This window comes from Lytechinus pictus, chromosome 5 (assembly GCF_037042905.1).
Source record: "Lytechinus pictus isolate F3 Inbred chromosome 5, Lp3.0, whole genome shotgun sequence".
Lineage (NCBI taxonomy): Eukaryota > Metazoa > Echinodermata > Echinoidea > Temnopleuroida > Toxopneustidae > Lytechinus > Lytechinus pictus.
The window spans coordinates 46,688,806-46,716,108 of record NC_087249.1 but is presented as its reverse complement, the minus strand read 5'-3'; the positions used below and the strand labels follow the sequence as shown (position 1 = coordinate 46,716,108).

Below are 27,303 nucleotides of genomic sequence, written 5' to 3'. Positions count from 1 at the left end.
AACTCTCCCATTTGGACACTGAAAATATACCCCAAAACATATCTTTTTGCTCATTCTAATCATATGACAAACGATTCATCAATGATATAATGTTGTGAAACCTCTGTACTTGTCATCTCATAAAGAGAATACCTCACCTTGTGATAGACTCTATAAAAGTGAGAATATAAGTGAAATAAGTACTAAAGTAATGAGGGAGTTGTACGTGTGTGACATCACAGATCTTGGTCGCATTGCCAATTGGAGGATCTACATGGCATTAGTGATCTCGACATTCAAATACTCATAACTTTCTTATTATTCATTCAATCTTCCTCAAACTTTCAACAATATGTTTCTTTGATTTTTCTCTTTGATATGGATTCAGCTGGTTTCAAGGGTTTCATTCTCCTTTAAGTATGACTTTACTTCATTCTTGAATGGAACCAGCCATCCTCCATTTGTCCTTTTTTTAGAAATTGAATTAGCAAAAGAATATAATGATAGAAATTTGTTTATGAAGAAATTAACATTTTAATAATGAATAATACTAGCACAGCTTTTATATGAATATATTCAGCTGCGCTTGTTCAGAGCTCTTTTTACTCAATTCTACCATGGACCTACTCCTCTGTCGGAGTAGTAGGTCCATGATTCTACACAGCAATTTTTCAAAACTTTTGTTTTTAATTTTGATTTGAAGATATTCAATGATGGAGAGCTTCTTATGCCAATATGCTTACAAAATGTTTTAGAATAGGATTCCTAATGCTCAAAAGGCTACACACATGAAAAATGCAATCTCAAAATGCAAGAAATTTCTCCATTTCTACTAAATGAAGTAATCTGCATGAAAACAAGGAGAAAAATTACATACATGTAATAGTGGAAACTTGCTCATTGTCTATACTCTATTTTGTGAAAAAGGAAAGAAAATACACATCACAATGCAGAGACTTTTTAAATCATCAAAGAAGTAGCTTACCTTTTTGCCACAAAAGTCACATCGTGTGGGCGAGGAGAACTGTGTGCCTACCAATTTATGAGGCTGCCCAACTGGGCCATGGAGACTAGAAATATGGAATTTGGGTCAAGTTGTTTTATTTGAAGGGAGGAAGGGCATTGCGATCGTATACAGAGTGCGGATGAATGAAGGGAGAGTCAGAGAGAGAGAGAAAGAAAAGAGTGGGGGTGAGAACATAAAGAGAGGGGGGGTGGAGGATAGAGAGAAAGTCAGTGAGGGCAATCAAGGAAAAGACACACACACACAGAAAGAGAGAGACACACACACATAGAAAGACAGAGAGAAAGAGAAATTGGGGAGGGGAAGGGAAAAGGGATGGGTGATAAAAATAAATCAAAAGGGGAGGGGATGGCAAAGAATGAATGAGAAAAATGATAGAAGGAGAAAGAGAGAGACATATACAGAAATCGAGGAAGAGACATTGGGAAAGGGGAAGGGAAAAGAAGTTTAAAAAGGGTGACAGACAGAAAGATAAATTGGGGAAGGGGAAGGGAAAGAAAGAGGGGTGATAAATAAATCAAAAGGAAGGGGGATCGAAAAGGGAGAAAGAATTATAAAAGGAAAGAGGAATATAAATGGGAAATAGATGGAAAGGAAGATATAGGACAGAGGAGAAAGAAATTAAAAAGAGGCAGGAGAGATGGAGGAAAAAGCATCGAGGAAGAGGGGAAGAAAGAAATACAAAAAGGAGGAGTGCAAGAAGGACAAAGAGAGGGGAAGTTGAGAGGAGCAGAAAAGGAGATACAAAAGAATTTAAAAAAGGGGTGGAAGAGGAAGATGTATGGATTGGTGTTGATGGGAGATAAGGCAAGGCAGGAGAAGAATCAAATCCATGAGAAAATGGAAATAAAAAGGGAGAAAAGAAGACGAAAAATTATATCAGTGCAAACTAATATGGAGACATTCAATGGATAATGCAAACAATAAGCAATAAGTATTGCAGGGAATGCTGATGTTCATCAATTATAGGTCTAATCAGCATGTCTCTTTATGAGTCTACATGTCGTCCAATACATGCTGCCAAGTATCTAATATCTGTCATGAAAGGCACATTCATATTAATGTCAATGAAATTCAAGAATATATTTTCTCATAGCATACTGAAACAGTATACATGCAATATCCTCAGAGGTCATAGAAATGCTAACAGAAAAAATATAAATGTTGTAATAAAAATACAAATTTCTTTCTAAATTTTAGTACATTATATTTCACAATCGTGAAATGTACATGAAGTAATCTTTTCTATTTCAAAATCTGGTTAAAAAAAGAGTTGCATGATTAGAAAGTGTTGTTCCACTGATTTAGTGTCTTATGCTATAAATATAATTTCATTTCCATTGCACAACTTGATATTCATTGCATGAGGAAACTATATTTTGGTGTTACATTTTGGGGAAAAAAAAACAGTGAGCTGTTTAAAATCAATGCATTTCAATAACTTTTTAGGCAGGTCTAAATTTCAAAATTCAAGAAATTCTTATAAAATCATGATGATGAAAATTTTTACACAACCCTCCCACCTGAGCCCAAAAATTCATGCGTGACAAACTGGCTTTATCTTGTATTTCATTTCAAATTTAACACTACAAACATGAATTTCCAAAATGTTCTAAATCTATACATGTACCTGACATGCAATAACATACATGTACTTGACCATTCATAAACTATATGTGGCATGTCCCAAAGATGTAATTCAATTGAAAAGATGAGTAAATATTTGTTGTGCTGAATGCCATATGTGTTATTCATTATTCATCTACATAATATGAATAGAAGAGAAAAAAAGAAAGAAAATTAAGTGAATGAGAGATGTAGATGAATGAGAGAGCAAAGGGGAGGAAGAGAGATAGAAAGGGAGAGAGAAAGAGAAAGGGGGAGAGAAAAACAGAGACAATGACAGAAAGATATAGAGATACAGAGCCCAGGATATATTGCATTGAACTTTTTTAACATCAAGCCTGCAGTATAGATAACTGCAATTAACGCTTTTCCATTAAATACACATCCTAGAGAATAAAATTATGCCACCACAAGGGTAACATTCTAATTGATGCCTTACCTCAGCTCTTCTGGTCTTGTGATCTTCTTAACCCCGACCGGCTTGCCTTTCTCCTCCACGCTGACCTTGGGCTTCCCCTTGGTGTCGTACGGAGAGAAATCTGGACGCTCAACACCGCCCTCTTTGGTGGGTTTTGGGGGATCCTCGAACGGAGAATGATGGAAGAAGAGGGAGATGTCTCCGTAGCTTAGGGTGCTGTCGAACCCTGGGTGGGTGAAGAGATGCATCTGGGAAGGGATTCTCCTACAATAGAAGAAAAAAAAAACATTTCAAAGAACAATAGTGATAATGTAATAATTAGGCCTGGGAGTAAAATTCGATCCATCGAAGCATTCGATCAGTTTGCCAACAATCGGCACTCGAATGTTACTTTTTACACTAATCGAATGTTCGCCAGATGATGATTACTGATTTGAAACATTCGATTATCAAAAGTACATGACTGTAAACTTAGATTTTTGAAAACAAAGTGCAAGATATCAAATGAAAATTATGCTAAAATTATCGAATTCCAAAGATCGTATCTCTTTCATGACACACAATGACGACTAAGCCGCGGCGACCGCGCACAATTCAGATGTGTTGGGCTGATGTGCACATACGTCTCTATAGGCGCTGTGCTGGACGCACTGAGTCGGGTGAGCTCATTATACATTGTATGTGATTACAGCCACGCCCAATAATCATTCCAAAAGCGCTATCAAATACGCCCATATTGTCATAATAGTTAACTTGTACGCGAATCCTCTGAATCAGTCCTGAGAAGCCACACCTCAGTATCGAACTTGCTATATTATGTTATACCCGCCCACTCAAACAATATCAGTGACTTACCACGTGCGCGAAAGCATTGTCACTGTACGAGGTAGTTTTGAGGCAGAGCCTATTAAACCAACTAGAACCGCCCACGAAATAGGCCCCCGCAAAATTAGTCACGCGCAGTTCTCAATCTCCTTTGCTATTCGTTCTTTGAGTTGGGCTCATGGGCGGGATCTACATGTACGTTCTCATCAGCGCAAGTACTAACATACGTAAGACATACAACACATCCATTCCCAGTCACGCGCAGTTCTTAATCTCCTTCGCTATTCGTTCTTTGAATGGGCTTGTGGGCGGGATCTACGTTCGCATCAGCGCAATACATACAACACGTCCATTCACAGTCACGCACAGTTCTCAATCTCCTTTGCTATTCGTTCTTGGGAAGGGCTCATGGGCGGGACCTACATGTATGTTCATATCAGCGCAAGTACTAACATACGCAATACATACATTCAACACATCCATGCATTCTAGAGGTCACGCACATAGTTCTCAAACTCCTTGTTATTCGTCCATTGTGTGCACTCATGGGCGGGATTTATGACATACCAGAGCAAGTGCAAGCATAGCTAATACATACAACACATCCATGCACCATATAGCGGTCACGCACAGTTCTCAATCTCCTTTGCTATTCGTTCATTGTGTGCAGTGAGGGCGGGATAAATGACAAAACAGAGCAAGTACATGTTCCTTGTATGTACATACAATGCATTTATTCCAAGTTCCACTCCCATCATACCAGTTAGCGCAGCTACCGGTAGGTCATGGAAGTAGGTCAACTTTTGTGTGTGTGATTTCTGATATTCCAGGAATCTCCATTAATCGAACTAATCGATTGTTTACTCTGGCGAACAATCGAATGGCAAAAAGGGTATTCGTCCCAGGCCTAGTAATAATAACGACAATAATAATATTATAGCATATTCATATTGCGCATGTATCCAACTTGTTAGGAATGCTCCAGGCGCTCCAAGATCACCTTTGCTAAAGCTAGGCTACAAACTGCACTACTCGCAGCTGTCGAGCAATTGCTTCCTGCTGGTACCCTTTTACCTAACCTGGGTAGAGTGCATGCTGCACAATGTGGATAAAGGCCATTCCTAGACAATTCCAAATTTCACCCACCCCCTGGACTACTAGACTACAAAGTACTCACGTTGCGCCTCCTCTCTGTTCTGGCGGCTGCAGCTTGAACAGTTCCAGGTGTTCCCCTGATAGAGTGCTGACACACTGAAGTGCAACGTCCATGAGACAAACACTGGTGTATCCTATCAACATGTCACGCTCCCCAACGGCCATACCAAGACGATTCCAGATACATGCATTCAGGAAGTTATCATTCTCACCCACTTGGAAGGTGAAAGTCTCGTCCCATTCAGGATTCTGAAAGAGAGAGATGATCATTGACATTGATCAGTGGGTCATCTAAGGTATTCTTTCTTCTATTGATTCAATGACTATTTGGTTGCAATGGACTCAGAAACCTATTAACGCTCGCAAAAGTAATATGCAGATCCAATCATCTAAGTAATTTCAATCATTACCAAGTTGGTACGGTTGCACAAACCAGTTCTGTACCGTTTCCATTGGGACCCAGTTTCATTTTGTGGCGCACTATACTACCCAGCCTTAGCTTCAGCTACTCTTTCCTTTTACACGTAGATACTGAATTCGATACTCAAAACTTTTATATGGTACCCTAAACATCTACTAGACAAATGGATGCGTTGCATAATTTTCTCCTGAATTTGGTTAGTGAACTTACAGCTTCTGCAGCCACAAGACATGTTTCCTGCATGTCATCCATTGGAGGAGCAGCTTCAGATCCTGAAGGAGCAATGGACACCGAAGGGCCAACAGAACCCGAGTCCACATCCTCCATCTGAGAGGTTAGACTGGACACACTGATAGCATCAAGGTCTATATCAGGTATCTTAACGGCTTCTGATTTCATTATCGGTATGGCCGATGTAGGGTCCTCCTTTGGTCTCTCGACCTTGGGTGTAGGGTGAATGGTCTCTTTGATGACCCTCTTCAAGTTCCGTAGCCTGTCTTCGTTGTCTAGCTGTGTGGACAACTGCTTGACGGTCTCATAGTCCAGACAGGACGATAGGCGCCTACCGTCCGCTGTCGTTGGTTGCTTGTTCTTGCGCTGCACAACAGGCGAATCCAGAGTCGGGACTTGAAGTCGTTTGGCAGTCGAAGAACTTGGCTGCGACGCATCAGCTTCATCGTCATCCTTGATGCCGAGTTCGTTCATGATGTTGACGTTGATGAAGTCCTCGTAGTCATTGTCCGTTGTAGTGTCTGGAACTGATCGTAGGTCAGGTTGATCGTAAGCTGCTGACGTGGCTGGTAGGTTCTCCATCAGGTTTATCGGCCTCTGAACTTTGATGACAAACCTGGATTACAAGAGATCTCAAACATTTTAACATGACAACAATATAGAGCTTTACACAACCCAAAACACTCACCAAAAAGACACAAACACTGCAGGGCACTGTAACACAAAAGGCTGTGATTTATCACAAAGTTGCAATGGCCAACCAAGATCACTGTTGCATGTGCATATTGCTAACATTCCCACTGTCAACCAATCAAAATCATTGTTTAAAACTTACAATTGATCACCATTCTTCTCTAGCAATTTAAACAGGGAGACAAAATTGACCGTAATTGAATTATTACACATGTAACATACTTTTCCTTTGCTTGTTTGACGACCTTCGCTGCTTGACGTGCAGATGTGACTTTTATTCCGTCAATGCTTAATACGACATCTCCCTGAAAGAGTGAAGAAACAATACCACCAAGAGATAAATCAATGAATAATAATTTATCATATCTATTGCCTGAAGTGGGGAGGAGCAGAATACTTGTTTCTCAAAAAAACACAAACAAAAAACAAGCGTTCGGAAAAAGGAGCAAAAATTGCTCATTAAAATTGACAATGACATATATTGCGAATGATTCAGAGAGAAACACAAGCTTCAGAATATTGATGGAATATTCCATAAGGAGTGGAAAAAATAGATAATTACTACAAAAAAATGCCCTTGTTACATATGAATGTCTGCAAGCCTTTTACAGATATAATCTTACCCAGATCATCAGATTAAGGATTGTCTTCCACAATGCATAGCCTCTCTTCACTCCCTGGGAAGCATTCCAGCAAATGATTTCAAACCCAATTGCTATGCATACTGCATTGTAAGTAGGCTAGACAAAGTCTGAAGGCTATGCTGCATAAATGTTGTATAAAGGGATAGTAGCTCAAAATAGTGAAGAAACATTTTTATCACCTGGCTACAGAAATTTTTTTCATCCAAAGTCACATAAGGCTATGCCTCGATGCATAGAACATCTCTCTCTTACCTTATGCAAAATCTTGCACTATAGCACACATGCCTATTCACTATTGGTACAAAGCTGTACCATTTTTGTGCTGAATTATACATCCCCATGCAGCTGCTGACTTAGCACTTAAAGTCAATTTCTAGTTGTGCATAAAGTCGTTTGTAACTTTATGAACGGGTTTATGAACGCCACGAAGCTCATTAACCAAACACACCTTTCTCAGTTGGGTCTGGGCGACCGTCGAATCGGGGCTAATAGTTGCCACAATGACCTCCTTGTTGTATATACCCCTGCTGAACGTTACTCCGACGTTCTTGATGTTTCCTTTTGGGATTTCGATCTCTAAAGAATCACCATGGAAACGTTGTTCTATGTCTTCGTGTGTCCACGCGTGGTCATCTAGGAGTGGAAAAGCAATAGTAGAGGATGGGTATTGTGATCAATTGGTGTGTTCCATGATACATTTGTGCAAGTTGTTTCCTTATTGTGACATCACTCCTTCGTATAAATTCTGATAGATTTGGTCAACCAGACCATAGTTTACTCAATATCAATTATACACTAATACCCCCATTACACAAATGCTACAGTTCAATAAAGCACAATAAACTCGGTGGGAACACCACCAACGTAACATAAAACAAGGAAGTGGCGTGGACGTAACATGCACAGGGCGATTTTACATTCTTCCAAAACAAAGTAGTTGGCTCTGTTTCCCAGGCATTTTTGTTTGAATTTCAATGATGCAGCGGGAACTTAAAGATGCCTTCATCAACATGTTTTTCTTTGAAAGTTAAAACACTAAACTTTCACAAAGAGTTATTAAGAATAAATTAAAGTCATGCTCAAAGACAAACGTACACATTAATAGTTTCTTATCTTAGCCGTAACCTGAGCATGATCTGACTAATGCTGTGGTACGTTACACACAATAGGGCATTAAGAACGGCTTCAATGGGGTGTTACAATTGATTGCAAGTCGGTTTTAAGTCCACAAATGTACAATAGATTGATAATCTGTTTCTTGCATCAACAAGTATTAATTGATTTGCTTTTGTCCAAATTGATCTTTCACAAGCAAAGTTGCATCTGACATTTGCAAACAATTGCAAATATTTTCTTGCAACACCCCCTAAGCCAAACTTTGCGAAACACCTCTAGGTATATGTTGAAATGTAATCTCACCAAGACATAGAGTAATGTACAGCTCAGAGTTTGTAGTTTCTTTACTTATAGGGAGACGGCTGCATTCTATGACAGTGACCTGCATACGTCCAATCGTGATCTTTGAGTCGTGGACCCTGAAGTCGTTGTCGGAAGGTGGAACAGGCTTCGGAAAGAACGGTTTACTGCGAATCTTGTAGGCGGGTAGGGTGTGTTTCTTGCGCATTGTTTTACGAAGCTGAAATTTGGAGAGACAGAACAGAATCAATAGCAAATCAAGATTTTTTTCTTAAACTTCCAACCATCTTAAGTAAAAGTAAAGCAGTCAGTGAGTTTTGTCTCGCCTGTACGAAGTTCGGCAGAGACCTAGTAATCACTTTTTCTGTTGATCTCTTACTAAAATATTATTATTTTTTTTTTCAACTTGCTCTCATTTCATTTCTGCAGCAATTGTGTTCACACTGGGTACAAATGATCCTTGGGTAATACCACATGTGGTACAAGAAAGGATCACCAGTTGCGAGTGAAGATGTGCATAACTTACAAACAGCTTTATGAAACGCCACCTTCATATCATGATTAAAACAAAACAATCCACTTAAGCATGAGTTAACTCGTCCAGCATTTCCAGTGGCTACATGTATGTATACTGTATTGTATTAATTTGTGAGAATTATGTTCTCTTTTCGCAATTGTCTGCTTCCCTTGCTTTCTTATCTTCCTATACCTTGTATACCTCTGACTACCCTTTTTGTTTCTATTTATTTGATTCCCCCTGCTCTCACTCTCTCTTCAGACTCCCCCTTGTTTTATCTCTCCTGACTACCACACTCTCGCTCTTCTATTAATTTTCTCATGACTCTCTTTCTCGGTCATTCCTTTGTTTTCCCCTCTCTATTTACTTTTCTTTTGTAAAGTGTACATTCCGTTGATACTTTGTAATATCTAATTTTATTACGTATAATTTGGATTTGTTACAGGCCACCTATTGTGTATACATTGTTACTACAATTCAGAATTTCTGCTATCGTAAGAATGTTTTGTATTTCAATAATTTTATATAGTACTCTGTAAATCATTTTGTATCTGCTTGCTTGAGATTACGATGATGAATAAAAAAAAAGTGGAATGCCTCTGGCGGTCTCACCTGCATCACGCGATTCAATATAGCAGCAGTGCTGACTTTGAAAACTACTATAACTCGCACAGCATGTTCAGTGATACTTGATTACTCTTATGTCCAAGTTTTATGAACTAGACCAACATACTTTCAAAGTTATGATGGTAATTCAACAAATACCCCCAATTTGGCCAAAATTCATTCACCCTAAATAACCTTTGACCTTGATCATGTGACCTGAAACTTGCACAGGATGTTCAGTAATACTTGATTACTATTATGTCCAAGTTTCATGAATCAGATCCATGTACTTTCAAAGTTATGATGGTAATTCAACAGATACCCCCAATTCGGCCAAAGTTCATTGACCCTAAATGACCTTTGACCTTGGTCATGTGACGTGAAACTCATGCAGGATGTTTAGTGATACTTGATTAAACTTATGTCTAAGTTTCATGAACTAGGTCCATATATTTTCTAAGTTATGATGACATTTCAAAAACTTAACCTTAGGTTAAGATTTTGATGTTGATTCCCCCAACATGGTCTAAGTTCATTGACCCTAAATGACCTTTGACCTTGGTCATGTGACATGAAACTCAGGCAGGATGTTAAGTAATACTTGTTTAACCTTATGGCCAAGTTTCGTGAACTAGGTCCATATACTTTCTAAGTTATGATGTCATTTCAAAAACTTAACCTTAGGTTAAGATTTGGTGTTGACGCCACCGCCGTCGGAAAAGCGGCGCCTATAGTCTCAATCTGCTATGCAGGTGAGACAAAAAAACCATTATATTACCTGATTTAAGATGAGGGATCCAAGTTGATGCACTGTACGACCTTCAAAATAACTTTACGAACAACTGGAACGTGTTCTGGGGTTTTAAGTTAGCAGAAAAGTGGTTCACCGGTCACTCGTAAATAATAACATAGGATTTGTATAGTGCACGTATCCACCTTGCTAGCTGCTCAAGGTGCTCCTATATTACCCCGGCTAAGCTAGTCTACCGATTCCGGTGCGCACAACTTTTTGAGGAATTACTTCCTGCCGGTACCAGTTTACCTCACCTGGGTTGAGTGCAGCACAATGTGGGGAAATTTCTTGCTGACGGAAAACACGCCATGGTTTGGATTCGAACCCATGTCCTTCAGATTGAAAGATGACAGTCTTAACATTTAGACCATAAAGGTGTGCACAGCTTACAAAAGGTTTATGAACGACCACAATGGTCTCCTGATTACCTGATTTAAGATGAGGGATCCAAGTTGATGCACTGTGCGACCTTCAAAATGAGTCTCAATGTCAAACTCCAACTCTGGTTCCTATAGCAGGAGAGAAAACAAAATGAATTAGATATATACCAATCAACTGTGTAGTTCACAAATTTTGGTTTTATGCTTGACTTGCAATCAATTGCAAGACTTACAATTGATTTATCAAGAATAAGTATTCCTTGCAACAGCAGAGCTACCAAGTCTAACACATTCTGCATGAGACTCGTGCATTTAGGGGCTATATCACGATCTAATGCATCAGGAAAAACAACAAAGTAGCATTATTTGCTAGACCACACACTAGCCGACAGCCTTCCCACGTGCTGTCTAGCAAAATAAGCAAAAAAATGATCACTAAAGTATGCACTAGATTGCACCATTTAGAGCTGAAAATTGGAAAAGCTCCCTACTGTGGGAAGGGACACCTACATTATATTTCATATTTCACATCCCCCATCCCCTCGGTTATTCATCTACCCAGTTCACATGTGAGCCTAGATGAAAATCTTAAGGCCCTGTCACATCGTTCCGTGCAAGCCTTGCGGGTAACTATTTTCCAGCAAGCAATAAAAATTCTGCAGGCAAACAAGAATTTTCACAAGTTCTGCGTGCAGGACGCGTGCAATTTAATGTCGACTTGCGGGCATTGCGTGTGACCCGTGGGCGAGGTGCGTGGAAGCTTCCATGTAATTTGCGGGCGACATGCGTGCCCTGGGTGTTATCTACTGCCAACCTGCGTGTAAGATGCGTGCAAGGTGCAAACATCAGGAAAAATAAACATATCTCAAGTAATTCCCTTGGGTAAACATGCCTCGTGATACAATAGCCGGTCGAATCGATACCGACCACGAGGTCTACGACTCGGAGTCCGCAGAGACCGACAAAATTATAAATTCCGACGAAGATGAATCAGAGAAGTGTCGTAAAGCAAGACTGTAAAAAAGAATCAGCAATGAGGCATTCAAGGATGACCTCGTGGAGTGGCTTCGCGAGACTCCTATCCCGTGGGACAGTGGCCATCGTGAGAAAGACAGAGGGCATGTGGGCTGACAAGGCAAAAGAGAACTGTTAAGTACAATATGATTGCAGATAAATTCATACAGGGACATTTACTTGTTCTTACAAAAAAGTAATATATATATATATATATATATATATATATATATATATATTTCAAAATCTATCACAAACTTGGATTTTTGCAATAAAAATGTCGAAATTTTTGCTCGATGGCTTTGCTTGCTCTCAACTTATTAATTTTGGCTCATTCCTCCACTGTGCCTAACAGTGTGGGTACGTTTTTACTTTGAGATAAACTTAGTAATAAAATATTTTATACATACTTGCATATATATATATATATATATATATATATATATATATATATTTCCACTTTGCGTCTTTAGATCCTTTTTAGGACCAAGAAAGAAAAAGAGAAAAGGAAAGAAGACGAAAGGGATAGGAGTGAAATATGACATTTTTTCTTAATATTATGTCAAAATCTATCACAAACTTGGATTTTTGCAATAAAAATGTCAAAATTTTTGCTCGATGGCTTTGCTTGCTCTCAACTTATTAATTTTGGCTCATTCCTCCACTGTGCCTAACAGTGTGGGTACGTTTTTACTTTGAGATAAACTTAGTAATAAAATATTTTATACATACTTGCATATATATATATATATATATATATATTTCCACTTTGCGTCTTTAGATCCTTTTTAGGACCAAGAAAGAAAAAGAGAAAAGGAAAGAAGACGAAAGGGATAGGAGTGAAATATGACATTTTTTCTGAATATTATGTCAAAATCTATCACAAACTTGGATTTTTGCAATAAAAATGTCGAAATTTTTGCTCGATGGCTTTGCTTGCTCTCAACTTATTAATTTTGGCTCATTCCTCCACTGTGCCTAACAGTGTGGGTACGTTTTTACTTTGAGATAAACTTAGTAATAAAATATTTTATACATACTTGCATATATAGTTGGTACAAGTTACACATACATGTATATGGTACATGTTTAGAGAAATGGCTTAAGTTGGCTGGTTGATGGTATGTATCAAGGATAGCCTCATATATTTAATTAATAAGAACTGTTTAAACGTAAAACATCATTGAAAGCAAATTTAAATGTTCTATAACATATATCAAAAAATAAAAAAAAGTTATTGATTTCCTAGCGACTGAGAATCGATTACTAAAACGATTTTGTGGAGGTACCATGGCCGAGTGGTCTAAGGTGCCTGGCTATACATGGAAAATCCGGGGTTCGATTCCCGGCCGCTGCACCTATGCCGGTGAGCAAGGCATTTAATCTACAATGCTCTTTTATCCTGCTTTAAAATAATGGAAATGCTATATGCATTATTGGTAACTAGGTGTGCACTTGTTTTAAGAAAAAAAAAATTACAGAATTTACATTAACATTTAAATATTTACATGTCTTATAGAAATATTTATGGAGTATTTATCGCCTAAACACTGTTCGAGATGGAAAATTACGGTATTCTAGGATACTCTGAAGTCTTAAAGAAGACAGAGTGTAACGTTGAAATTTTATTAACTTTGAGTCATTTTGTTGGAACCAATTTTTGAAGCTGTACGATAAAAATATATATTCGGCAAATTGTTATTGGAGATTTGATATTTCTTTGCAGGTGATTTCCTAAAGGGATGGTATCAGGACCTGCGGGATCAGTTGGTGAAATTGCGGAAAGATAAATCCGGAGATGGCGCCCAGAGGTACACATACCGACTTCCTTGCCCACACCTTTAAGTACAGTACAGAAAAGGATGCCCTGTGCCATCCGCAGTGTGAGTATTTTAATTGACTTTACCTTCATTAAATTATGAGTGAGTCACATCCCAAACACATTCCCTACTACCCTCTACTATAGCTCCCCTCCCTCACTCCCCTGACCACCAAAATGCGAATGAAAAGAGAAAATATTACGTAAAACCAGGTTAAAACTATTACTCAATCCCATTCCATCATACAGGGTTCGGTGCTTCACTTTTATGATCCTCATATGATCAGTTAAGATACTTAAAAAACACTTCTAACATTTTTAATTTTATATTTTCGAAATGCTTAAAGCATTTTTCTAATCGACATTCTCAATGATTGTGTTCACAGGTTGCCGCGACCAAGGCAATGGAATTGGGGGATTTAGAGGAAGCAGAACACATCGCAGCAGTGGACCGCAGAAGTATTGACGCAGTGGATGACCCCGTGCCTGGCCCATCTGGTGAAGTAATTACAGCTAAGAACATGAAGAAAAGGAAAAGGGATGACTCTCCCAGCCTGGTGGAGGTGACCCGCCAGTTGTCCACTGCCCAGACTCAGGTCCTTCTCATTTGCATACAGATCTTGGAGCCAACTAATAAGAGGGCATCATACTTTAAATACTTGAAATCCGTAGTGAAAGGCATAAGCGAAAATGAATGGGATGAGTACCACCAGCTTTCAAACAACACGTAACGAGTCTGAGCAGTACCAGCAAGGACCCTGGCAGTGGCAGCACAGCGGCACCAGCTCATGTCGGAGCCAGAACCAGGACTACACGGCGGCATGCAACCGGCAGACTACCAGCAGCCATGGATGTTCTCTTTCTTCCGTGGTCCTAGCACTCAATCGGCTGCTGTAATGATGGCACCTAGTAAGAGAGCACAGAAGACCTCGACTCCTCTCTCTGCCCAAGGACCGTCGTCCAAGAACACATCCACAGCAAAGTAAGCGTCCAGGGCATTGTTTGCCCTTGACGAACAGGCAGATGTATCTTCAGGATCACCAAACCCCCTGTCGGAAAGTGCCATCAAGAGGGTGCTGAGCGATATTCCATCACCAATGCCTCAGGAAAGGCCGGGCGAATGATACTGAAGAAGTTTTGGTCAAGCCCGAGAGACTAAGATACGAATTGTTTGATCTTATTTGATAAATCATTAATCTAGCAATGTGATTTTTTCATCACATTATGGCTTGATTGATGTTGAGTATTTTTTACAAGACAAAAAATAGGTGACGTGTTATTTAGATTTTTAAAAATATCAAAAAAGCGTTGCAATTTTTTTTAGCTCTTCTGTCTTATGAGACCATATGACATAAACTCAAATATGCATTGTTATGTTCAACTTTCATTGAAAATAATCTTATAATGAATGTTGGAATGGTAACTAAAGTTGTATGTCATTTGTATTTAAGAACATCATCTGCTTCAACAGTGCGTGTTACGTATTCATTGGCATTGTTATACTTTGTTACCAATTGAAAATTATGATTTTTTTAATCACCTGTACCTGCATGAGGCCCAGTTGGGCCTGCATGATACCCAACTGTTTCTTGATTTGAGCCCTGTCAGCCATTCTTTAGAAGCCTTCTTTTTCCGAAACCAGAATAGCAACTTATTGAATGTACCCCTCTGAAGGACTTCATATACCTTGAGCCGCAGAAATCCGCGGGCAATCTGCGTTCTTCATGCAGGATAATTGCGAGTGACTTGCGGCCGCTACGGGCCTCCTACGGGTGAGTTGCGGGCAATCACCTGCAACTCACCCGTAAAAAGTTTTGAGCATGTTCAAAACTTTTCTGCGGGCAACTCAGACTTGCGTGCGCTTCTGCGGGCAACATGCGTGTGAGATACGTGCGAGATACTGCCAATGCGGGCGATCTTTAATTCTTGAGTTCATTAAAATGCATTCATTCAACAAGGAACGGGTTTTTAAAATACAATATCAGTTTTTATTCAGCCAAGGATAGGCATGTGCGATAAGATTTTCAGGGGCAATCATGCAAATTGATCGTGTTCACTGTTCTGAGCTCATCAGAAAAAGTACTTGAGCCAGACACACCAGACATTTAAAAGACCTGCTTTTGGCAGGGATTTTTTAAATCCTAATTTATTTTTCAAGATTAGCACATTGTATGGTCTTCCTCTGTAATAAGAAGTCAGAGAAACCCTTTAAAATACATCAGGGAACTAGTTCAGCTTTTCCCTTTTATGCTGTTAAACTGACCTCATAGAATGAGAATGACCAATGAGAATATGGGTTTCGTGTAAACTCAAGTCTGGCTCTTCCTTTCAGTTTGGTGACTATCACTGAGACGTAAGCTGATGTTCCAAATACCAGGTCCACATCCACAGAAACTCTAAAGCCACCACCGTAGTCTATGTCAACAGCTACATCGACAGTCTGTGGAAAATGGAGAAAGGAGGAATTGTTAAATGTTAAGAGTTCTTAATTAGAATACACTAGCTACTAAAGCATGTCCTCAATTTGAACATAGACCTCGTGGGAAGCCCAGCGCAACGGCATGCAATACACGCAGACCATGCCTGCAAAAAGGAGGCCAAAAATTAATGATTTATTTTCAGGGAACTACTTTTCACAACTTTGATACTACCTAAATCCACAAATTAGACAAGCTTTAATACTTCAATGAATGGAGATTTTCCAGGGCTCTTAAGCATTTTGGGGGAGAAAATGCACGAGCCACCATATAATTTTTTTTAATATCATGATGAGCACTTGGCTTATTAAGCTCAGGCCGTTCCCAATGTTGTAATCAAGTCAAGTCAAATAAACTTAGATCGAGTTCGAGCCATTTGGTGTTGAGTCATGACTTGAGACAATTCATCAGTAATTTGACTTGCAAGTCAAGTTCAAAGTGGATTTCTACAGTTGAACATGAGTTACATGTAAAGTCAAGTTGAGTCAAAACGCAGGTTCGAGTTAAGTAAAAAAAAATGTGCTCGAGTGGAGTTGTGTTATTCTTTAATCGAGCTTGAGTAAAGTCAAGTAAAAAGCTGGGTTCAAGGTGAATCAGATCGAGAGTTTCCATCATTACAACAACGGTAATTCCTGTCTGACATAAGTAATTGTAATTATGATTTAATTAGCAGCTGAATCAGTAATGATTTTGATTTTGAATCCTGGGGCCTGTAAAACAATACTTATCAATCAATGTAGAACATTTTTTTAAGGATTGATTGCATTGACTACAATATAGAATTAATCATAAAAATCAAGCAAACAATTAATCGCTAGCCATTGTGTTACGGGATCCTGGACAATGTTACTTACAGCTTTTGAATGTCTGTTTAATATGTTCCATGCAAACAATTATTACCTCAGGCATATCAGTCCCCTCTGCAATAGAAAACTTCATCAACGTCACACCAGTCAATGTTGGAAAAATGGGCCCAAGGCAATAGTCCCTCACCTGTAAAAACAAATGGGGTAAACTAATCATACACCAAGGCAATACATTTCTTTTCTACAATGGCTCAGTCAAATAGGTGACTTCAAGTCCGGTGTTGGCGTTAGTGTTGGAAGCACAAATTAGATTGCTTCCCCTAGCTCCAAAACCTATTTTAAGTTTGTAAAACTGATCCAGATCACAATAGTGACATCTCAACAACTAGTGAGGGACTTTTTAGGACCATCTTCATTTTAAGTTTGGTGTTATACTCGTGTAAAAATTGACCCAACACGAACACCAAAAGGTCAACACTGAACTTGAAATCACCCAATGTGCTATCTGAATGAGTAGAGGAGATTGAAGACTTTCTCTTCATATCAATGCTAATAAAGAGAAACATAAATCCATATCATCTGGGGGTATTTCATAAAGGTCTATTTATTATTTATTTCGTTTTGTTTACCCAGAGTAACCCCATCAGTGGACTAAGCACTGTTTTTCTTGGGGGCCCTGCATACAAATTCCCAGTCGCGTGTGGTAATAAGACATCACCACATTGGTCAGATCATGTGCACGGGGTGTGCTCTACTGCATATTGATCAATAAGAGTACACGTTACAAATTATGTGCATTTAAAGGACAAGTCCACCCCAACAAAAAAATGATTTGAATAAAAACAGAAAAATCCAAGGAGCATAACACTGAAAATTTCATCAAAATCGGATGTAAAATATAAAGAAAGTTATGACATTTAAAAGTTTCGCTTAATTTCACAAAACAGTTATATGCAAATCCTGTTCGGTATGCAAATGAAGAGACTGATGACATCATCCACTCACTATTTCTTTTGTATTTTATTATATGAATTATAAAATCTTCTAATTTTCTCCTCATTGTCAAGTGAAACAATGATTAATTTCTCCCTGAACATGTGGAACTAACATTGTTTAATACTCTATGGTTCAGTGAAGTTGGTCCTTATTGTCAAATCTGTAAAAATGAAATATTGTATAATTCAAACAACAAACAAAAGAAATAGTGAGGGACATCATCGACTGTCTCATTTGCATATCACTGAGTTGTACATATCACTGTTATGTGAAAAAAAAGCGAGACTTTAAAATGTCATAACTTTCTTATTTTACATCCGATTTTGATTAAATTTTCAGCGTTTTGCTAGTTAGAGTTTTCTCTATTCAAATCAACAGTTTTCTGGGGTGGACTGGACCTTTATAAAGCATTCAGGCATGAATCTTATTAAGTCACACTCAACTGTTAGTGAATCACCAACCTAAACTTTTTATTTTCAAATTTGATTTGAGCTGACTTTACAAGTGATTACATTGATAATATCATGTAATTAAGCAAACAAATAAACTGTATGATAATAATAATAATAACAGTATACAGTGTATTTACCCAGGGTAGCCACTTCTCTCAGCTGCCCCTGCTATTATTATTACCTCAAATTTAGCTCTGCTACATATGCTCGTACAACCTTTTATCAGAAATCATTTTTTGTCACAGGCCCATTACATTGGAATAAACTACCCGAACACCTCCGATTCATAGAAAACATTAAACAGTTCAAACGGGAAATGGCTAAATGGGAAAAAACCTTTAATATGTAATAGGGACTAATGGTGGAATCTATTTTATTCTTTCTCCTCATTTTGTACATATTTTATCTCTTTTCATGTGTATATAATGTTTTCGTTTAGTTTTAGGTAACATCTGTACAGTATCATATTTTATTTGTTCTGTTATTTTCCATAGTTAATTATGCTTATTTCATTTCATTTTTTTTTTTCTTCAATATTAGTATTTATGCTCTATTCTTTGTTTATACTTGAATATGTTACCATGTTTTATATTTGTGTTTGTTCACGAAGGGCCTCAACGAAAACCAGCTTGTTGCTGATTGAGCTACCCTTCTTTTAAATATTTGAAATAAATAAATAAATAAATAAATAGGCGCTCAAGCATTCGCGGAATGGGTACCCCTTCACCTCACCAGGGTTGAGTGCAGCACAATGTGGGTAAATTTCTTGCAGAAGGAAAACACACCAGGCTAGGAATTGAACTCACGTCCCTCAGACTGAAAGATGAGAGTTATAACCACTAGACCACCACACCCCCACTGTATGATCAATCACTATGCTTTCTGATACAGGACAGATGATAGAAATAATACAGGGGAGAAAAGCTAATGTCTTAAAGGGAAAGTTCATCCCGACAAAAATTTATTGCACAAATAGCAGGAAAAAAAATTGAAGGTTTGAAGAGAATCCATCAAAGATTTAAAATAAGTTGTTTGAATTTCAATTTGATTTGTGACATCATGCAAGCAGATTCCCATATATTGTGTAGTAAATACATTAATGAAATGTTATTTTCTCAAAACTTGGTAAATGTTGTTTTTTATTGTACATTCAGTATATCAACAGACAAATCATGTCAGACTTGGTCCTAAAAGCAAATATTTTGTCAGTCATCATAAACCATTCAATAACTGAAATGTATGCATTTTATAGTACATAAAATATGGGGCAGTTGCTCGTATTTGACGTCACAAATCAAAAACTTCATTTTTCTAATAACTTGCTCAATCTTTGATGGATTTTACTCCAACCTTTACCAATATTTGATATTATTCTTTCTGGTAGTTATACAACAAACTTTTTGTCGGGTTGAACTTCCCCTTGAACTTACTGTGATCTGTTCCAGTATTTTCCCAGCAGTCTTGGCATTCAAAAGTTCCTCAAATTCGACATTCATCTTCTTTATAATCCACCTACGAACGGGTAAAGTATCTTTGAGCTCGTTGAATAGGAACGATATCAGGGCATTGGCTGCATTACAACTCTCCTTCTTGAACAGGATCGAGGATGGGTCCTTCAACTCCTAAAACCAAATCATTCATCAATAAATGCCTATGAGTATAATCTAAAACTATCATGAAAACAAGACCATGACAATTAGTACCTATCAGGTCACAAGATGCTTCCAGCAGACTTTGGACATTATAACCATGGCTTCAGTTTTAGTAGCAGTTTTCTAATGCTTTTTGGCATGAGGTAACCATTCACGGTGATTCACCTACATGTATTCCCCTTCACCTGGGTAAAATTCAATGCCAGACACTTACCCCTACTTGCTTGACCCTGTCGTAGAGGTGCTTCCTCGGCACATCCTCCTTTGGTCGGCGTTTGATGTACCAGTAGAGCCACAGAGCCTGTATGGCCAGCATCAACACCCCACCAAAGAACACAGACAGGATGATGATGAAAAACATGTTGGTGAGGGGCTCTTCTCGACTCACGGCATCTAAGCTAGTATTAATTCCTCAAATCCTGAAGTAGAATACAAAACAAATTTACCACTACCAGTTAACCTATATGTATTGGATGCATAATGATAAATAAATTCTTATCACTGAGCTCTATATGGCCAATATTCTGAACAAAGCTTAATTCAACGCTTCTTGAATTTACTGGGATGTTTCCCATGTTTAAATACATGTAGTGAAGAAAACTATAGTATTTCGAGTTCCAAGACAATTTGCAATAATATGAGTGCCAAATTGATGATAAATTGACCATCTTTTTACAGAATTTCGCTTCACAGTTCGCTACCCAGAATTAACTTACCATTGTAGAACATGGTTAAACTGGAGTTCAGAATTAGGTGTTTGTATCTTGCTATCATGGGCTGCCTATGCCTACAGCCTCGTCTAGATCTACATATAGTGGCAGTGAGTTCTGGGGTTGCTCGTGATTGTGCATCCACTCTCAGTCTTGAGTGATGATTTTAAAGGTCAAGTCCACCCAACAAAAAGTGGATTTGAATATATTGATCAAAACAAGTTTAACCCTGAAATATTTCTTTTAAAATCGGATTGAAGTTTGACAGATTATAGAAATGCATGAAAATTAAGTCTCCCTCATCGAAATCCCTGAATCATGTGTAAACTGAATAGGTGCAGACACTGGGAACCACATGTTACATTGTCACAAGTTGTCTTTTTAAATCTGAAGTGACAGGCCGCAATACAGTATTAATAGAAATTAGAGTGACTTACATGGAAAAGACAACATTATATAAACTAGCAAGAATTCTAGATTGACTATTTTTTTAATGTTATTTTTGGCAACCTTTTGTTGGGGACTATAAGGAACAATATCAACAGATACATAGAATTTTATCTAAGGTCTTCCCCCTCATTGGGTACACTGCCCGTTGCCACACAGTGGGAGCCAACTGGGCAGGGAGGATGCTGAGAGAGATGCTTTTTACTCAGTCTTTGCTTTGCTTTGTATAATTGAAGTACGTTTCACTTGAAGGTTTCAGTGCTATCTCTGGGAGCTGTACACAAGTTTCTGGATAACTAAAAAATTGCAAGGATAGACCTAACTGCTTTGGTTGCTAGATGTGTTGGAAAATATAATAAAGAAAAACAATTATCGCCTTCATGATCTCAAGTTCTTTTCCATGAAAAAAGAAAAAAGGAAGAGAACATATGATTTTTTTTATTACGGTAGTCGAGTGTCAGACGGAGCAATCTCATCAGCCTACTTATGAACAAAATTCACTATGCGCTCTCTCTCTCAACATCAACAATCTTGCCATATTGGCTTTGCATTGGACATAACATTACCAGGTGCCATTTCTTTTTGCATGCAGGCCTACGGTATGCCTTATGGAAATGATCTTTCTCTTTCTGTGCCATTATTTGAAGACAATATTGAACAAGCCAAGATGACTGAATAATCAATGTCACTAAGTCTAAGCTCAGAACGTTCCCAGGGGAGTGGAAGCTTTCGTTTGTTTTCTTATTCATGACATGTTATTTCTATTCGAGGGATTAATCCTGTCATGCCTGTGATTATTGGCCCTAAACTTTATTAAGCTTCAATTGTTGTCCACGCCCATGGGCGGAAATCCCACCTGGGGGGTCGGGTGTCCGGACACTTTATATTTTTGAAGCCTTCTTTTTTGTCTTAGGATTACACTAAAAATATGAATTCAATGGAAGTAATCATCTTCTATTTTGTTCTCTAAGACTCTATAATATTTCCTAATATTTTGTACTAAAAATTGATGAAACTTCGCTTGTAAATTTTTCAAAATGACTTTCTAAAATTGATCGTCCGGACACACAACCTGTCCGTACACACAACAACTGGGTATACCCACTTGTTCACTGCAACCACCTTGCCTGTGGGGAATCTACAGGTTGGACTATGGCATGCCAATGCTGTACAGAGCACACACTTTAAAAAATGATTAAAATATCACTTTTGTGACCAAAATTACTAATTTCCATACAATTGCAATTTATTTTTCATTAGTAACTTGGGAATAATTTTTGTATTCACTAGAGCGCTCAAAAACTTGAATTTTTGGCATATTTTTGTGTACGCCCTCTATTGGTGGAAAATAATATGGCAAGAAAATTTTCATTTTTTATCTCTATTTTTAATTAAGAAAAAAATAATTTAAAGAATCAAATTTACTTAAGGGCCAAGTTATATGACTAATAGGTGTAATGGAAACTGTCAGTGTAAAAAAATCAAGCATTTGTCCCAAAGAAAAAGAGAAAATAAGCCAAACATTGCCATCCTTATTTTGCCACACATGGAGATATAACTGAGAACAAGGTTATAATTATATCATAACCTTGTTCATTGAATGAGTGGGTATACCGTAGGCTATGTATTTTGGACAAGATCACTCTAGGCGACACCCCAATACTTACCCGTGCTAATAAAGTGGGACTCCGCTCACGCGCGTTTGGGCCTCCCTAGCTTAGAACTAAGCAATATTATCTAGAAATCGTTACATTGTAGTAATTAAATATGTTCTATTAAATAAATTGATAATGTTTAATCGGTACTCACCGGTTCTTTTGTTGCATTTTCAGACCATTTCTCACAATTCTTCGTAAATATTTGCGGCAAATTTTGTCGCCATAGACAGCTTAGCATCCATCTTTATTGATAAATGGAGCGCCCTTTACGATAGTTGTTAATGCCGCGGAGAAATCGTTAGGCATTTTGGCCTGTGTTCAAGGCGTTCTTTCTGTTTTATTTTTAAATAGATTGTGCATTTGTTGAATAGCGCCGTCTACGTCAGGTATGAGATCGAGTGTATAAATACACTCTTCCAAAATAATTATGATTCCGACCTGGCGCTGTTTAACTTCAATCTCTTTCACCTAAATTAGCGATGAATGCTAGCATTATAAAATATATATTATTAACGTCTGACGAAAAGAATAACCAACCGATCAGCTGACGAGAACGCGAATCACGTGATCTTCATATCAGCTTCGATCGCGAGTCAGAAGAGAAGAGCAGTTGCCCAGAAAATCAGGAAAAAGCCGTGAAAATGTAAGTTCCCCTTCATTTCTTTCAATTTTTTTTATTGCTAACAATGTATTCAATTAGTGAGATCGAAATGTAATGATTAGACAGTACGATAGCTTGTAGTTTTGATAAAATACAAAAATAATCATCTTCACAAAGATTTCTGACACAAAATACTACTGATGTCGCCTATGAGGTCCATACATGTAATGTTGGACCTCATTGGTACTAGGAGTGGACAAGATGACCTTATTTTGGGGTGATGATAACCTTTTTTTGCTTGTAAATTTTCCAGTCCCTAGCCTGGTCCCCCTACCTTTGGGGAGAGATTTCTGCCTTGTCCACGCCCCAGCCCCACCAAGAGCTTACTAAATAATACAGGTCTAACTTTTACTTGTTAGCGCTGACTTCATCGTCCAATTCCAAATTATAGTCAGTACCGGTACAGCCAACATCACTAACATAAATCTCAATGTATGGGCACAGCCACAGCCATTCACACAGACAGAGTTTGTTCGTTGCCAAATTCCACGAAGATTGTAATTTAACCTTCTTGAACCTAAATCGAAAACTCATCTCATTGGAACAGATTTATGGGCACATAACGTAACATTTACATAAATTAAAAATATAGGCCTACTTACATTGATATATTTCCTTTTAAAAGAAGAGAGATGATTGATAATCTTTTTCCGTTTTCCTCAAGTTAGTCTCGGCAACCAGACTCTGTCTCTGTAATAGCTCATACGTTCATAAGTTCATTTTATTTGTCTTCCAACTTTGAGTTTGAATACATGACAAACATACAAGTGTGTATGAAACAATGAGCAGAGTACATGATAAAACATACAGGTATACATAAAACAGAGTATGCAGAAAACATTGTTTTTAAATACATTATACAGCTTAAGACAGAAAAGAAATAATTTTAAAGGAAGACGAGGAGACCTAAGTGAAGCAATGCTTGTAAATTAAGGTTCCTCATTACGAATTAATAGAACATTAGATAAACAACACAGAAATGGCAATGTAATATAATATGATAACTAAAGAGAGGCGGGGAGAGAAGAGGGACACATTTATGTACAAAAGGGACAAAAAAGGGGGACATGAGGACAGAGACCAGCCAGGCCCGGGAAAGGGGGGGGGGGGTGAAACGTATTGATAATTTAGCATTAACTGATAAATAACACACAAAAAATAGGCTTTACGAATCACTTCTATAGTAACTTAGTAAATAAGATTTCAATTTTCGTTTAAACACTGTAGAACTGACAGCATGTCAGGGTCAAGTGCATTCCAAAACCTGGGTCCAGTGCAAACTAGAGTGCCCAAAGTGAACATTGTTCTTGCACGAGATATATGGAGAGTGGAAGATTGTCTAGTATTGTAATTGTGTACTTGACTATTTTTCTTAGATATCAGTGCCAGGGCTGAAGGGAGACTTCCTGAATCAAAATCATACATAAGAGATCCTAGCTGCATAAAGTAAATATCTTCCACTTTCAATAAGTAATTGTCATGAAATAAAACATTTGTATGGGCACGATAACTAGCATTACATATACTTCTAATAGCTCTCTTCTGAACAATTAATAATTTTTGCAATTGCGTTTTAAGTGAGTTGCCCCAGGCAGGCACACCAAGGAACAATTAATGAGGAATATAATATAAATAAAATTTCTTTAGGGAAAACTGACCTCAACTTGTATATAACACCAGTATTTTTTGACAACAGTTTGCAGAGATGATTTACATGAAGTTTCCAGTTCAATTTCTCATCAATAAATAACCCAAGAAATTTAGTTGAGGTTACTCTTTCAAGACAGACATTATGAAACATTACATTGCCAGGCAACATTTTTAAGGAATTGCTAAAAAGCATATAATTTGTCTTTTTTTTAAATTAGGTGATAATTTATTGGCTTGAACCCACAAGATATGATCTGCATTGCGTTGTTGCGATTTTTTTGCTTGATTGATTGATTGATTTTTATTTGTCAGGTAACTATGAACAAGTACAAGAAAATATGAACAGAAGTGTATACCTTGACAGGATTGCCCATGAAAGCCGAGATGGCTTATTTCCAATGGGGTCCTTACATCAGTAATTGAAGACAATGTACATCTATGAAAGAAACACCTATAAAAATCTACAAACTATATACATCAATTAAGTCTAGACCACTAAATTAACACGTTGAATTGTAAAACTTAATATATAAAAAGACAAAAACAAATAAGTTGCCATGAAAAACATTAACGCAGTCAACAAAATATGATTAAAATAATTGTAAAACAGGTTGAGTAAACGATCATTACTTCTAAGTTACATATGAGAATTATACTAATAATCAGTTTTCAAGTAGCGCTAAATGCATCGTAACTAATACAAGATTCATGAATCGTAAAACCTAACATGCCTAAGATATGATAAAGTACAAATAAGTTTGACATCAAACTTTCACGCAAACAGCAAAAGATGATGAAACAATGTAAAACAAGTTGATTAAATAAATCATAACTAAATAGTTATATATAAGACTACACGATACACATGAATTTAGAAAGAATATTTAACATTACAGTGTGGGGACATTTTTTAAGTGTTGTTTCAATACTCTTTTAAATTATGTAAAAGTCTTAAACGATTTAACATGATTAGGGAGGGAATTCCAAAAATGTATACCTTTATAATAAAATGTGTTGCCAATTTGACCTTTTCTCATAGGTACCACAAAGTTAAACAGACTATTTCATGTTTCATGCCCGTGAATATTAGATGACCGTAATTTTTTTTTATATGTAATGATATTCGTTTGAAAAGAAAACTTTATGACCATGGTGAAGTAGTAAGTTGTTGCGACCTCAAGTCTATGCGAAGAAGGCCAGCTTTTTCGATTTCATTCTTCCCAACATGTGTTCTTGGGTGTAAGCAAGTAATAAATCTAACAATCTTATTTTGAATAATTATAAACTTTTTTTGATCAACCTTTCCAAGACTGCAGTACCATGCTGCATTAGCATAATAAAATAAACACTGTATTAATGAAAAGCTTAAAATGCGTCTGGATTTCGTATTCATTCAGTTTTGGTACCGGTATAGAAATTTCAAGTGAGCATTAGCTTTTTTGACAATAGAGTCAACCATAGATGTACATGAGAGATCACTATTTAATATCAGGCCTAAATACTTCACGGAATTCTGTCTCTTAATTAATTGATTGTTATAGTATATATTGAAATCATCTGTATGCTTAGACATGCCCTGCGAACAAAACAAAATACTTTCAGTCTTACCAACATGTAAGCTAAGCTTATTATCTGTCATCCATTTAACACAATTTGATAATTCTAAGCTAAGTTTTTCACCGATCAGCTTAGGACTTGTATCAAAATAGAGTAAAACACTGTCGTCTGCATTTAAAAGTAATTTACTTTCATTAACACAAATACACATATCATTGACAATAGCACATAAAAAGAATGGGACCTAATATGCTCCCCTGTGGAACTCCACACTTTGTAGGCATAGAATATGAAAGTACATTTTGCATGGATACCACTTGACGGCGATTGGTCAAGTAAGACCTAAACCAATTCAAGCATGCTGAATTCAAACCCATCACTTCTAATTTCTTTAAGAGTATTTCATGATTAACCGTATCGAATGCTTTTTGTAAGTCAAGAAGAACCATTCCAACATAACGGCCTTCGGAAATGTCATTCCTAACAAAATCAAACAAGTGAATTAAACATGTTTAATAAGTAGAATAACCATTCCTAAAACCAGACTGAAATTCATAAATGATTTTGTATCCTATAAAGTATTTCTCAATTTGAGAATACACGCATTTCTCCAAAATTTTCGACACTGCACTGCTCAACACACTAATAGGTCTATAATTCCCAACATGAGTTTTGT

At 37.4% G+C, this 27,303-nt stretch overlaps 1 protein-coding gene across 1 annotated transcript in view; it reads right to left on the bottom strand.

Moving 5' to 3' along the window:
* Nucleotides 1-24,106, bottom strand: part of LOC129261187 (PDZ domain-containing protein 8-like) — a 32,926-nt gene extending 8,820 nt beyond the window's left edge. Inside the window, exons 1-13 of the mRNA XM_054899249.2 lie at nt 24,023-24,106; nt 20,159-20,363; nt 19,723-19,914; nt 16,939-17,031; nt 15,825-16,001; nt 10,777-10,857; nt 8,436-8,652; nt 7,465-7,649; nt 6,595-6,677; nt 5,659-6,295; nt 5,050-5,276; nt 3,069-3,311; nt 965-1,049 (exon numbers count right to left, since the gene is read on the bottom strand). Coding sequence (XP_054755224.2) covers nt 965-1,049; nt 3,069-3,311; nt 5,050-5,276; nt 5,659-6,295; nt 6,595-6,677; nt 7,465-7,649; nt 8,436-8,652; nt 10,777-10,857; nt 15,825-16,001; nt 16,939-17,031; nt 19,723-19,914; nt 20,159-20,305 — 2,367 coding nt within the window. The 5' untranslated portion in view covers nt 20,306-20,363; nt 24,023-24,106. The remainder of the gene's footprint in view (nt 1-964; nt 1,050-3,068; nt 3,312-5,049; nt 5,277-5,658; nt 6,296-6,594; nt 6,678-7,464; nt 7,650-8,435; nt 8,653-10,776; nt 10,858-15,824; nt 16,002-16,938; nt 17,032-19,722; nt 19,915-20,158; nt 20,364-24,022) is intronic.
* Nucleotides 24,107-27,303: the final 3,197 nt, after the last annotated feature.